Consider the following 13,870-nt stretch of genomic DNA (forward strand, 5'->3'; position numbering starts at 1 on the left):
TCTGGTTAAAACTCAGCCCACTAGATAAAGTTTTAATTTACGTCTTACACTTTATGTTTCTGAAGAATCTGCAAGGAAATTAATTCATTAAAGTGGTTGATTCTGGCTCAGTGAGTTATTCCTACCACCAAAACTTGCTAGTTAAGGATCAGGAGGACACATCACCCAGGACTAATGGCAGATTCAAACCCTGACACTACAGACACTTGAACATGTGCCTAATTTTTCTCATGTGCCCAGTCCCACTGTTTTACTGGTTTGTTACAGGAGAAAAGTAAAAGGCACTTGAGTCTTATCAGGTCAGGGGCCTCCTTTAATATTTCCATGAATTGTTCCTAGCTAGGTATCCAGTGTGAAAGTCATGCTAATTGGGCCAATGAATTTTAGGACAATTACAAGTTGTCAGCATGACTGGGATTCCATTTGGAAAGGCAGAAGTGGCCGGGAGTCCTCAGCAAAGCAACGAGACTCCCAAGGGCAGCAAAGGCTCAGGCACCTCTTGGAGATGCTGATTGTTCTGGAGCTGCAAACCAATGTCTTTAGTTTCCTGGAAGAAGCCAAACCCACTGAAGGAAGCAGCCCAGAAAAGCACAATATGAAAACTAAAAAATCAAGAAGAAGAAGGAAGAATTTGAGGGGGGGCCATGCAGGGTTTCACCAACAGAGCAACTCCTTCTCTGCCTTCATCACAGAACCTAAAACCCAGCAGGGTTTTAGCAAGAGGAGCTGTCAGTGGAGGACAAAACATGCAGATCCCAAGAATTTAAAAAAAAAAATTAAAAAAAAAAAAAAAAAAAAATCAACCAACAGAGAAGTTTCCATCTGAGTATTTTGTCAAAGACTCTCCCCTGCCAGGAAACCCTCATCCAAGTTTATTCTTTTAGAAGTGGGTACTAGTTTTTACCCTCAAGTTACTCCTTTTTAGTAAATGTGTTTTGTAAAAGTTACAACGCATGCAATGGCATTTTTACAGTCTTAAAACAACTGATTGTAACAATGAGCTTATGCAAGAACGCCACATCTTCCACCAGGGAATTATTTTCTGCCATCGAATAACATGTAACAAATGATTTTTTCAGACATGCAAAAAACACCCACTAACTTTAATGAGACTGAGAGGTCAAGCTCTCTGAGGTGGCAAAGGGGTCAGTGGTAAAAGGGAAGTAGAGGAGGCTTCACCTACTTCAACCAGCCAGAACAGAGAAGGAAGCAGCTGCAGAAGTTTGGGGGGAGAAGATATTTGACTAAATTAAAGTCACCAACCCCAGGCAGGGCAGGGGAGCACTGGGCAGAGCCAAATCTGCATGGGGAAGTTTAAAGAAAATCAAGAAGATGACCTCTTTTGCTCAGAGAAGCTTCAGCTGCTCCTCTCTGGCAGAGTGAGGACCCTGCATGAGCAGCAACCAGGACAAAGGAGCCTCCTGACCTCACTCCTTAATGCACATCGAGAAAAATAAAAATAGAAAAAAAAAATAAAAAACACTACTTGAATTTTTGCTGAGGAATTTTTGTTGGGAATTGGGGGCAGAGACATTTATTGCTACAAGACTATAATAGACTGTTAATTTCGGTGAGGAGACCTTTTGTGGGCTACAGTGTCTAAATGAAAACCAGCAGCATTCCGTTAAGAATAACTCTTTATAAATAATTGAAAACTAGTGTGACGACTGAGACCTTGCTGCTAATTACACACACACCAAACTGTGTTATTTTGGGATTGTTTAATGCAAGAAAGATAAATTTAAGTCCCAAAATAGCTGTAAGTTCAACCTAGATTTGGGGAGACAGATTTATCTTCTCATCACTAATTAACTGGAAGAGGGGTATTTCTTACCTGCACATTATTTCATGCGTGAGCAGAACTCGGCACATTTCTGGGTTCTTGTCTTGGCCTTCATATACTATTGCCTAGAAATAAAACACATCTTTAGTTGTACATAAAGTTGAGTTTGGAGAAAATCAAAACAAGTCATCACAGTAGCAAAGGCTCAGTGAGTTGCAAACCACAGCTCAGGCTAAAGACACCAAACCTGCTCCAAGACCTGCAGTTGTAAAACAACACAAGCTGAGTACAGCTAAATTCCCTCCTCTCTGTTGCACATCTCTCCAGCAGTGTGTAGGATGGGTTTTTTTAGTAGTCAAGACAACCACAATTTTCTTTTCAATTCAGAATAAAATATAAACCTAATAGCATTAAAAGGAAGGGGGAGGAAAAAAAAAAAAGAAAAAGAAAAAAAAAATCAGCAAGGCTTGGTATACTTTGGGTCCTATTCATTAAAAAAAAAAAAAAAAAAAAAAGAAAAAAAAAAAAAAAAGAGAGAGAGCTCATGCATTTTTAATTAGAAAAGCTGCACAGCCCAGGCATTTTCCTGGTAGCTCCTGAGAAAGAGCCTGGGCCTGATTCTTCCCTTGAACCTCCTGATCCAGCGCTTTGCAGAGAGCACCTCCAGAGTTACCGGGATATAAATAAGTGAGGAGAAGGCCCTACCAGAGCAGGGGAGACCAAAACAAACAGAGGATCAACCAGCTTGAGAAATTTGACTCTGAGACAGCACAGGGAGAATCCTTTAAGCTAAAACTGTGGAAAGGCAGAGCGTTCACATTTCAAGAGTCTCCATTTGCTCCCACCAGCAGCACAGGATCAGCAGCATACACAGGTATGTTAGTTAATACTCACAGCCCCTGGGGGACAGGATTCCCATCTCAACCCCACAGTCATGTTGTCCAGCCACCCCTGCTCCCAGGCACCAGCCCCCCAGCAGCAAAGAAGAGTGGAGCTTCCTTTGCAACAGCATCTTTTGCTGGCACTGAGGTTTCTAAATCTTTCATGCTGGCATTCCAGAGCTGGGATCACAGCCCCAGCCTTGGAGGGATGACCACCCCTGCATCTGGGCATCAGCACTACCCTTGAGCTTGGTGTGACCTTTTCAGCCTCCAAAACACAGAACTTAAAAAGACAAAATTGTGGGGGGAAAACTCATCAGGTAAAATGAAATCTGAGATGGGTCTCCCTAGAGCTAATGATAAAATAGAGACTGAAATTTAAGAAGTGTGCTCTATGGATGAAACACATTTTAAGGAATGAGATCAATTTGAAATGGAAGTGTAGAAAATCCTGACAGAAAAGTAAGTTACCTTAATATGGAATGAACTGCTTTTCCAGCCCTTACAAATGTAACCCATGAAGGGTAAAAGGTGTGGTACTTCCAGAAGGGGCACAAATCTCAAGACACACAAATCTGAAGAAGCATGCACTGACTCTTATACAACTGAAAAGGCAACATGCAATATTAATATACTGCATTGTAAAATTACTCCACAATTCCATAAATAACACCAGGAATGGACCTGTGTTACCTTTGGTAGCTCTAACTCCTTAACTTCAGTTTTGCTGCAGGCCTTTCTCTAAAATCTGAGGGCTCCTGAGCTGGGGTTTTATAGCTGATTAAACAGAGGCTGCCACTAATTGCCACTAATGGGCCCAGTGTCTCACCTGGTTGTGCCCCCTCATTTCCACCAGTGAGGCACTACAGCTGTCAACCCAGCACTGGGATAAAGGGATGCACAGAAAGTCCCCCCAGCACAGACACCAGCAGCCCCCTGACCTCAGCTGGGACCCCCACCTTGGGCTACTTCCACATCAGTGCCCAAGAGAGATACAGATGGTTTGCAGCAGTAGGTGGGGCAAATTCAGAAGAGCCTCATTCCCTGCATTAGAAAGGAAAATGGGGAGAAGCTTCTTCCAGGCAAAGCTGGAGAACTGAAGTAACTGGCTGACACCTGGTGGGGTCAGTCAGCGGGGACATTGCAAAGACTCCAGAAAACCCCAGATCAGGTTCCACCTGGCAGTGGGACAGGCCAGGCAAGGAGGAAGCTCATGGCACTTCTTGGACTTTATCAACAGTTAAAAAATAATCTCCCTCTGAGAATGTAGAGCAGGAGGGGAAAGAGCAGATCTACTTCTAAAGCTCTTAGTGGGGACCAACGCCTCCAGCCCCCTGTCACCTCCAGACAACCACAACGTGACATGGGAGGAGTGGGCTGCTGGATTCAGCTCATTCTTCTCATACTTCCAAATACTCATATGAATATACCCAGGACGGGTTATCTTGTTGTCAGTGGAACCAATGAAATGCTAGAAATGACAAACCAGAGTGCAAAATTCACTTTCTTTTTTTCCCCTTGCCCTCTCTCCTCCTGTCCCCTTCCTGCTGCTGTGCTTACTTAACCTCCAGGTAGCTGCTTAAATAACTCAACTAAATAGCAATAATGAACGAGCAGAGTCAACACTGTGGTACATAATCACCTTGTCTGTTGTGTTTAGCATCAGTGATCCCTTCTTTGCCTGCATGACATTCTCCTGCCTCCCTCCACGCTAAGGATTTGCCTCTCACTTTATTTGCATTCAATTACCAAAGTTGCACCCGTGCACATTTTATTTTCTCCGCGTCAAACGCGGCTCCTCTTGCCTTCCCTATTCCTGCAGGAATTTCTAGGAAATTCTGGGAAGCAGGAGGACGTGCTGGGCTCATTTCTGAGCAGCTCATCCCCATCTCCCCACTCCTGTGTCCCAATTTACTTATGTGAAGCCCCAGCTGTTTGCCCCCACGACTGGCTGCCCTGCAGATTCTCGACCGCCTCGCAAAACGCGCCGCTCTGAAGAATTAATTCTACAATTAGTTTCAAAAAGGAAACAGGAACTGCTAAAGTTTCAGATCGTTAGAGCTGCCAGAAGTATTTTTACAGGAAGGGTCTACTACGTTACTGTTGTGAAAATGTTTAACTCTCCGATTTGAAAAGCTATTCTTTTTAACAAAAAATATCTTGATTTTTTTTTTTTTTTTTTTTAATAAATTATGCGGTTTTTAAGTTCAGGGTTTGAAACGGGGAGATTGTGTCGGGGTTCCCTGTCGCACTAACGCCGTCGTGATTTTGTCAAATAGGGATCACATTAATGAGAGACAAAGTGAAAGTTACAGTGCATAAACTTAGACCACAGCAGAGCTAAAAATAAGCCTGCAGATACACATCAGAGTTGCACAACAAAACACCGGCAAAGGAAATGCAAAATTACAGACTTTGGGTTATTTCTTATTGTTTACTTCATGTTGCTTTAACTCGCTGGTGTTTCATAAGCGTTTGAAAACAGCGTTTCTTCTCCTGAACAAATTAAACATTTCCCCACAAAATTTATCTTCCATTTTGCCAGCTGTTACTCACGCAAGTTACCTTCCTGCAAGAAGTCCCAATGAGTAACAATCACTCATGCACAAACAGACTTCAAAATCAGGCCCCGAAAAATTAGTGTCAAAAATATTAGACTTCCTCACATCTATTTAAATAAAGCTGCATAAAAAGTTCAATCAAATTCAATTCACTGCTTAACAGCAAATAAAAATTACAACAATGAGCACATCACAATCAAGTGCATCCAAAAATTCACCTAAACATTTTAGCGACAGATTTCATTATTTAAACAAAAAAAAAAATTAAGAAAAAAAAAAAATAAAAAGGAAGGGAGGCGATATAAAAGTCAAGGCTATAGTTCTCATTTAATCTACTTTTTCCCTAATAGATGCCGTAGGACAAAGCAATAAAAGAATTGACAAACAAGCTGGAAAAATACAGAGACAGATTTTGTCCTTAACCATTCCTGAATAAATCCAGATTTATGCTGGTACAAGTGAGGGCAGAATCGTCTCATGGTGTCAGTTTGCCAGTCAAGCAATCCTGCTTTCAGAACTGGACGAAAAACAATCTTGAAGGAATGAGATCATGGTCATTATATTACTCAGTTATGTCATGGCCTTGATTTTAAAAGAGTAAGAGAAGGAGAGAAATCACCAACGTGCATCTAAATCCACTTGCTTTCAGATTCCATCTGCCTCACAAAACAAAGTATCTCCCTTACAGAAATAAAAGAGAAGGGAAAACTCATTAAAATTAGGGTCTTTTCCAAAACAGAACTAAAATGATTTGGAATGACGTTTACAGCCGTACACATAGGGAGAAAATAAAATCCTGGCCCCACCGAATTCAATAGGCGCTTTGCAATTGACTTCAGATGGGCCAGAATTTCACCCAGAGAGGATTAGGCTTGTATCCACTCTATATCTACAGAGAAAATACTGTGAATTACATTTATTTGGCTTTGAATCCTTAACCCTCAATTACCCGAGGTTTTACCCCTTCCCCAGGCAAAACCTCAGCCCATCCCAGGGAGGTTTATCCCGGACGAGCAGCGCGGAGCTGGTCCCGGGCAAGGACAGGGAGTTCTTGCTCTGCCTCTCCATGCACAATTCAGAAGCATCTAATTATTTTATCCAGTCTCCCCCTGCCTTTGATTCACAGCCTGCTTATCGACGTATTCACACAAATTAAATAAATTTATCTCTCCTAATATGTTCATTTTTAATGGTTTTCAAACATTCACATGGAAACAGCTCTAGCGTAAATATCCCAGAACAAATGGCTGTATATTATACAGGAGGGAGCAGTTGGGCTGCCAGACTGGGAATGCACCAGGCCATCTGGCTCAGGCAGTCTCTCCAAAATCCTCAGCTTTGTTTTCACCCTCAGACTCCAAACAACACATTTTCCACTGTGATGAGTTTACATTTTCCCAAACACAGGTCCTGATCATGCATGCAAATTCCAAACTTCTCCATTCCTCTCTGTACAAGAAAATTAAAATCACCTGCGCTTCTGACATCTCACCAAAGGCACAAGAAAGCTGCTAAAATCTGGAGCAATGTAAACTTTCCCCGTCACAGGGGTTAGGTTTTGTTTCATGTTTGTGTGAAATTTCTCTGAGTCTGCTGAGGCTCCTCTGAACTTATTGATAACATTTTTTTTTCCCATGCGTGAAGCTGCCAGAGAAGGGCCATGCCATGCACAGAATGGAGCTGATCAAATATCTGCAGACATCAGAGAATGACAGACAAGTCAACAGAAAAACCATTTGCCTCCAGAGTTATAGCTCTGAAAAAAAAAAAATCCAAATATAAACAGGGTTTAAGTCTGAAGGAAGGATTTTTGACTCATGAGGGCTCTCAGCAATAGACAATAGCCATCGAGCAAAACTTATGATTGTTAAGATGCCTGAGCCATATTAGCATCCATTATATCTTATGGATGAGAACGGCTGAAGGAAAAATGGGTGGGGAACAAGTATTTCAGATTTATTTCCTCCATCTTTCCTAATAGTGAAATATCTCAACTTTATGAAAATACAGCCCAAGAAATAGAAGGCATCTCTTCTCCATAAACGTATTAAAATCCTTTGACTTGCCTAAAAACTCCAGTTTCATTAGAGCAGACATATTTCACGTTTTTGCAGGCAATTTCCAAATGCATCATTGTTAGAGGCAGATCTTCTGCGGGAGGAGCCGCTGCTTTACGGAAAGCAACAGCTATAAAGTTTGGGGTCCTACAGGGTTTTGAGTGCATTAGGAATGTGATCCTGACATAAAATGAGGTGCCAATATAACATAAAAGAAAATTTAATTAAGCCAGCATTGACACCGAATGTCGTTGCCTGAGCTGGAAAGAACTTTTCTGCCACAGGAATGATTTGTGTGTGGCATTTACAATTTTTAAGCGATGGGGACACGTTTCAGAAACTTAGCGAGACCCTCAAAAGCCTCATAATCCCCATTTCACCCAGCGCTTCACCGGGGCCAGCACCAAAGGCCAGGCACAACACCCAAACACAACCCAAAATGATGCACTCTGAGACCAACCCTGGCTGGGTTTCCCCTTTGGAATCCCACAGCCCCCGTTCCCAAGGAGCGCCGTGCAGCCCGAGCTCCAGCTTGGGGCTCAGCTCATCCCCCAGCCCAGCTCTGCCCTGCCATGCAGCTCCCAACACAACTCTTGGCTGCCCCACTAGTGCCACTCTCCAGCCCCACTTCCCTTCCTGCTCCACAGCTGACACACAAACACACGCACCAGGACACGCAGATCCCTCTGTTCCACCCAGGACACGGCTCTTGCTACGAGTTTCTTAGCTGGGCACAGCCACACAAACAAATCCCTGATTTAGGCAGAGCTTGAACACTCAGGAGCAGGAACATCTCCTCTTTAGTACATACACAGCCCCCAGCATAGCCAAGCCCTGCCTACCTACTGCTATAACACATGCTGCTAATGGGACATTCACATTAAATCTCTGAGCAGCAATCCTATGCACAGAAACCCAGGTCTGATTTGCAGTAGGACTTTCATTTTATCTTAGCTAATTTAATAATCCACAACCGTACAAAACCTTGCAATTTGTAACTGTGACACAAAGAGAATATATTTAAATTTGATGTGTCCATATTAAAAAATAATAATAAAAAAATTAATATTAAAAAAAAAAAAAAGCCACAGATACTTTCCTGTGTGATCTGGGGAACCTAACTCATTCAAGCTTTGCTTCTGTGGGATTTTTAATTTGCCACCAGAAACCTCAGAGTAGCTGTAATTTCAGTCTGGGAATTCACAATTATCGAGTGTGTGAATGTGTGTGTGTGAGGACTGAGCAGATACTTGCCAGCTGAAACATGTACGCTTCTGCAACAGTTTCATTTAAAAGTAATCATTTCATTATCCAATTTGTTCTGAGCGTCATGCATTAAAATACTACACCTTCAAGTAGACTGACAATATATATTTAACTTTCATTAAAAATTAAAGAATTTTCAGACAGTCTTTGCAATATTTAATTACAGTTTGATGATTTGAAAGTTACTTGAGAATCTTCTATATAATTCACTGTCATAAAATATAAATGATATATTCAACATTTGGGTGAGCTTCTGTCATGTGTTGTACTTCACTTCCTAATAAGCATTCAGTAACCGACGCGATCCCAACCCTGAAATAATTTCACTTTTGAAAAGAAAGAATTAAAAAAGGAGAAAAAGAAGAATTTAGCGTCTGGCCCCCAAAAAAATTCGGAGAGGCACATGCCACAGTCTCTACACGACAATGCCCTAATTTTTCATAAGCAGTTATGGTCATGCCTAAAGAAACTACAGACATGAAATTAATACGTAAGCAAACATGTTTGCATCTAAAACAGATTTTGCTCCCCGTTTTCTAATCTCAGCTCAGAGAGCTTTTGTTCGAAAATCCTCGCTTCTCAACCCCACTGCACTTTTCCCAAAATCTGTAATTTGCACTAACTTTGTTTTTCTAAGACTTCCTGAAATCAGACAGATTTTTTTTTTTTTTCTCCTCCTTCTTCATTGTGAATGTGCTTTAAAGCTGCACGGTAGGTTTTACAAATAAACTGTATCTCGGGGTTTTTTTTCCCCTTTCTCTCCAAAGACCCTCTGAAGACTTGATAATAATGAGAGACCAAGAGGTCAAACAGTGCCTTAGGATGAACTCTTCATATGCAAGATGCCTTTGTTAAGAAAATTATTTTGAATCCACTGCTCTCCATGAGTTCAGGGCTCTGTTTTCAACAGGATTATGACCAGAGGCTTCTGCATTTCCGTAACGATAGGAAAGCTATTTAAAGATAATATTTATTGATAGTCTCTCTCACACGATCTACGCTGAAATACACAAGTTCCAAAATGACTGAAAAGAGTTCATATATCAGGAAGATTCTGTTACTTTGAACACAAACTAACCAATTTGTGCCTGAAAACCAGGGAATGACAGCAAACGCTTTCCAGGATTTTTTATGAAGAGGGGTATGTTTTAATTCCTACAGGGAATGGGCTCTGTTTGGAAGTGTACAGTATAACAGAGTTCAGATGCACAGCGGATTGTCTAGTAAAATTCACCCAAGTTCTTTTTTTTTTTTTCCTGTTTTTTTTTTTTTTTCTTTTTTTTTTTTTTTTTTTTTTTTTTTTTTTGGCTGTTGAAAGACAGTCTTCAATAGCAGGAAAAGATGTTTTGGGACCTTCAAAGAGAGTTTTGTAAAACAAACTCAGCCCTTAGAGTTTTATGTTTTGCTGCAGAAAAGAAACCCAAATACAAGCCAAGAGTTTTGTCCCTGCAGACAACATACAAGGACTGATGTTTCCTAGCAGTACAAAAAAAACCCTTAATGTTTTTCTTAAATAAAATTTAAGAATTTTCTTTAACAAGTAAAACAGATTAGGAGGGCAAGAAACATTTTTAAGAATGAGAAGGCTCAAAAGCGATCCCAACTATTTAAAAGAAGCATATTCTAAGAGAAAAATATTCTGACAGGAGCAAGAAAAAAAAAAAAGCCAGGGTAACAATTTTAAAAGAGGGGGAAAAAAGAAAAGAGAGAGAATCGATTTACTCAGACCCTTTGTAAAAATACTGGTTTTAAACAGAAAAGTATTTTTTACAGGTAGGCACGCACGATTTTACTCTGTTTAGGAAGCTAAAGAACAGCCTTAAAATGAGGATTAATCCACTGACAAGCCCTGCTGCCCTCCCCGAGTCCGACACCGATCTCGCCGCTGCCCGCGCCGCGATTCTGGGGTCTGTTCCGACATGCAAACGTGTCGCGATACAGCCGCTGCTCCTTCAGCCGGCGGCAGCGCCGAGAGCGGACGGAGCGACAGAGCCGCGCCGGGGCAGCGCCTTGTGCCGGCGGCGCCCGGGGGCTGCCGGGGGCCGGAGGTTAATTCTTATTAATTAAGCGGCAAAACCATCCGCATCCCTGACTGGGGCGGCTGGAGGGTGATTTTTTCGGCAGCCCAGCAGCAGGCAGGGTCCCGCGGGGACCCGCTGGCCGCCCGCAGCCCGCTCGGTGGCCGGAGCGGGAGGCGGTGGCTCCGTCCCTTCCCCGCCGGGCACAGCGGCCCCGCCGCGGGGGCGGGATTCGCCTCCCGGGGCCGCCCCGACGGCTGCCACCCCCTGCTCGGCGGCCGCCCCGCAGCACCCACCTGCTTGGTCATGGAGTCGATGAGCCGCACGTAGAAATCCTGCTCCGTCCTGATCCCTGAAAGAAGGCAGAGGCGTGAGGAGCGGAGCGGCAGCGCCGGGGCTCGCCCGGGAGCGGAGGGGAACCGGGACGGCCCGGGCGCTGCTGGGCTCTGCAGACCCGGGGGCTCCCAGCCCTTACCATTGCTGTAGAGCAGCTGCAGGCGGTAGTGGATCCCGTTGTTGGTCTTTTCGCTGTTGGCTTCCTGAAGTCAAAGGCGACACGGGAGGCCGGAGGGAAAAGGAAAACAGTATCAATGAAGCTTCTCCATCACTCGCACGCCGGGTGTCCCCGGGGCTGGATGGGGCAGCTCTCAGCCCTCTCCCCTGCCCCGGCCATAGCGAGGGATCAGGGGACAACCCCTCCTCGTCTGCCCCCCGGGCCAGGGGAAGGCTGAGGTGCCCGGGACGCTGCCGTGGCTCCCGGGACGAGCCGGTGTCGTGGCCCCGGGGGAGCGGAGCGGGGAGGGCCCCGGAGAGGCGGCCGAGCTCCCACGGGGCTCCAGGGCACTCACCTTCTCCTTCTCCACGAAGCCCACGAAGGCGGTGCGCTCGATCTCCACGGGCTGCCCCTGCCGGTCGTACAGAGCCAGGACGAAGTGGAAAAAGTTGGACTTCCTTAGGTTGGAAGGCGGCTGCTTCTCGAAGTGAGCCCGGGCCAGACCCACTCCGCTGGGACCAGAGACAGGAGGGTTAGCGGCAGCTCCGACGAAGCGGCCTCACGTCCCCCCCAGCCGCCTCCCCGGCCCGTGCCTTCCCCCGCCGGGACCCGACTGGGCCCCCCCGGGGCAGAGCATCCCTCCCTCCCCCGAGCGGCCCCGGGGCTTTTCCCTCCGGGCACGGAGAAAGACACAAACTCCGAGCCCCGCGGATCGCAGACCTCATCCCGTCCTGCGGTGAGCCCGAAGCCCCCAGCAGCACCCCCGGCCGGCCCCGGTACCCACCAGCCCTCCCCGGGGGCCGTGCCCGCCCGCAGCCGGCCCTGCATGGCGGGGGAGCCGCGCTCAGAGCCGCCGGCGCGTTGCCCCGCGGAGCAGCATCGGTCCTGCCACTTCTCAAACTCGGCTCGGAGCTGTCACACCAGCGCCCATGTGCCTTATCTTGCGAGCCTTTCCTCCCGCGCCGGAGCGGTGGGTAAACACCGAGCCCAGGAGACAACTTCAAATATTTCAGGGCTGTCCCTGCAGAAACTTTGCTTTCCTTAGAGGGCTCCAAAGGGAGGGTGCGGGGCGAGGTGGGAGACACCGGGAGATGTCAACATTAAACTGATGCCGGATGATGCCGGCTCCAGAGCTCAAGCTGAGAATCCAGCATCAGGCTTTTGGTTCGTGTTTGGGTTTCTTGGGGTTTTTTTTGGTTTTTTTTTTCGGGGAAAAGGATGGGAAGAAGGAGAAATAAGAGAGAAAACGAGGCTGGGCGCAGCTTCGCCAAACCCATCTTATATTTGGGGGGATTTCTTTTTAAAAATCTGAGACAAGTGGCAGTGGTTTTACAAAGGGACTTCAAATTAAATTTCTCCTGAAGTACGCTTCGAAAACTCCCTACTTATCGGAGGAGAAGAAGGGGAGCTGCTGATTCTGACGAGAATTGGAAAGCGAGGTAGAGAAATATATTTTGGATACATCCGTGCACAACTTGCTGCTTTCCGGAGGAGGAAAGTGACATCTGAAGATCTTAACACTAAATCAGCAGCAAACATAGTTTTGAAAACTCCTTCCTTCGAGCGAACACAAGGAATCGGAGAGATGCAACCTACCTATCCGTACCTAGCGAAACTCACCACTTCCTTTATTGTTGTTATCATTATTTAATAAAAACTCATTCCTACGGGACAATGGGGATAAATATTTAACTGGCGACATCTACGCCAAACTCACTGCTGGTAGCAGAGCTGCGGAGCCGGGTTTTTGTTGGCGCGGGGGGAAAGGAGCAGCGCTGCGGGCGGGGAGCGCCCCGGGGCGCGGAGCGGGGCGCGGGCGCGGAGCGGGCGCGGAGCCTGCCTACCTCTGAGCGGCCGTGCTGGCGTCCAGGACGCCGGCTCCCTGCATCCACGTCCGCACCGCGTTCATCCCCGCGCCGAGGGGCTCTTCCTTCATGCTGCTCCCACTCCGCTGGATGCTTTCCTGAATCCCAAACATGAATCAGAAACAACAGCGCAAATCTTCCTTCTTTATTCAAAATTTTTTAAAAGTGATAAAATCGCCAGGCGGACTGTTATATGTGGGGGGTTTTTTTTCTTTCTTTTTCTCTTTCTCTCTCTGCAGCTGATCGCTGGAATCAAAGCAAGTCGGAGAAAGCAAACACAGGCACGCACATTAAAAAAAAAAAAAAAAAAAAATCCAGAGGCAATCAGAGCCCGGTTTTGTTGCTGCTGTTTGCTGCGTGTGCAGTTTGTTTGGGTGCTTGGAGGGGCTAGCGGGGTGCTGGGGGCTGGTTGCAGCGCTCGCAAGCCGGAGGAGTACTTGAAGTCCCTTTTGTATGAAGACACCCCTCGGATGGCAGCAGGCAAAAAAAAAAAAAAAAAAAAAAAATCAGATGGCAGTTTAAGAAACAATAGGACGAACGGGAGCTGCGGCAGGCTCTGCTACATCAAGTGTCATTTTCCAGTGACAAGAGAGGCAAGTCCCCCCCCTTCTCCCCTCTCTCTTTTCTTTCTTTCTTTTCTCCCTCTTTCTTCTCTCCTCTCCCAGCCGAAGCGCTCTCCGCTCCTCTCCTCTCTCCTCCCTCCTCCAGCCGCGCAGGAAGCGAGTTGCCGGAGCCGGGCGCACGCCGGGAAGGGAGCGAGAGGGGCGCACCCGCGGCGGCGGCGCGGACGGACGGCCGGAGGGAGACCCTGGGGCTCCCCGTGCCCCCTCCCTCTCCCGCAGCGCCGGGCGGACTCGCCGTCTCTCCCTATGGGAGCCACTTTGACTATCCCCGCCGCCGAACACGAGCCCCGCAGCCCCGGCGGGCGGGGGGCGGGGCCGCCGCC

At 46.2% G+C, this 13,870-nt stretch overlaps 1 protein-coding gene across 8 annotated transcripts in view; it reads right to left on the bottom strand.

The window, feature by feature from the left end:
• EBF1 (EBF transcription factor 1) overlaps positions 1-13,870 on the bottom strand; it is a 262,099-nt gene extending 248,229 nt beyond the window's left edge. For 6 of the 8 annotated variants that reach the window (XM_079319450.1, XM_079319449.1, XM_079319447.1 and 3 more), the window contains exons 1-5: positions 12,904-13,870; positions 11,415-11,571; positions 11,042-11,105; positions 10,863-10,918; positions 1,835-1,908 (exon numbers count right to left, since the gene is read on the bottom strand). In XM_079319450.1, coding sequence (XP_079175576.1) covers positions 1,835-1,908; positions 10,863-10,918; positions 11,042-11,105; positions 11,415-11,571; positions 12,904-13,037 — 485 coding nt within the window. In that variant the 5' untranslated portion in view covers positions 13,038-13,870. Of the gene's footprint in view, positions 1-1,834; positions 1,909-10,862; positions 10,919-11,041; positions 11,106-11,414; positions 11,572-11,843; positions 12,877-12,903 lie in introns of those variants that run through there. The other 2 variants (XM_079319448.1, XM_079319451.1) reach the window with 2 other exon arrangements.

Source organism: Erithacus rubecula, assembly GCF_903797595.1.
Source record: "Erithacus rubecula genome assembly, chromosome: 16".
Classification (NCBI taxonomy): domain Eukaryota; kingdom Metazoa; phylum Chordata; class Aves; order Passeriformes; family Muscicapidae; genus Erithacus; species Erithacus rubecula.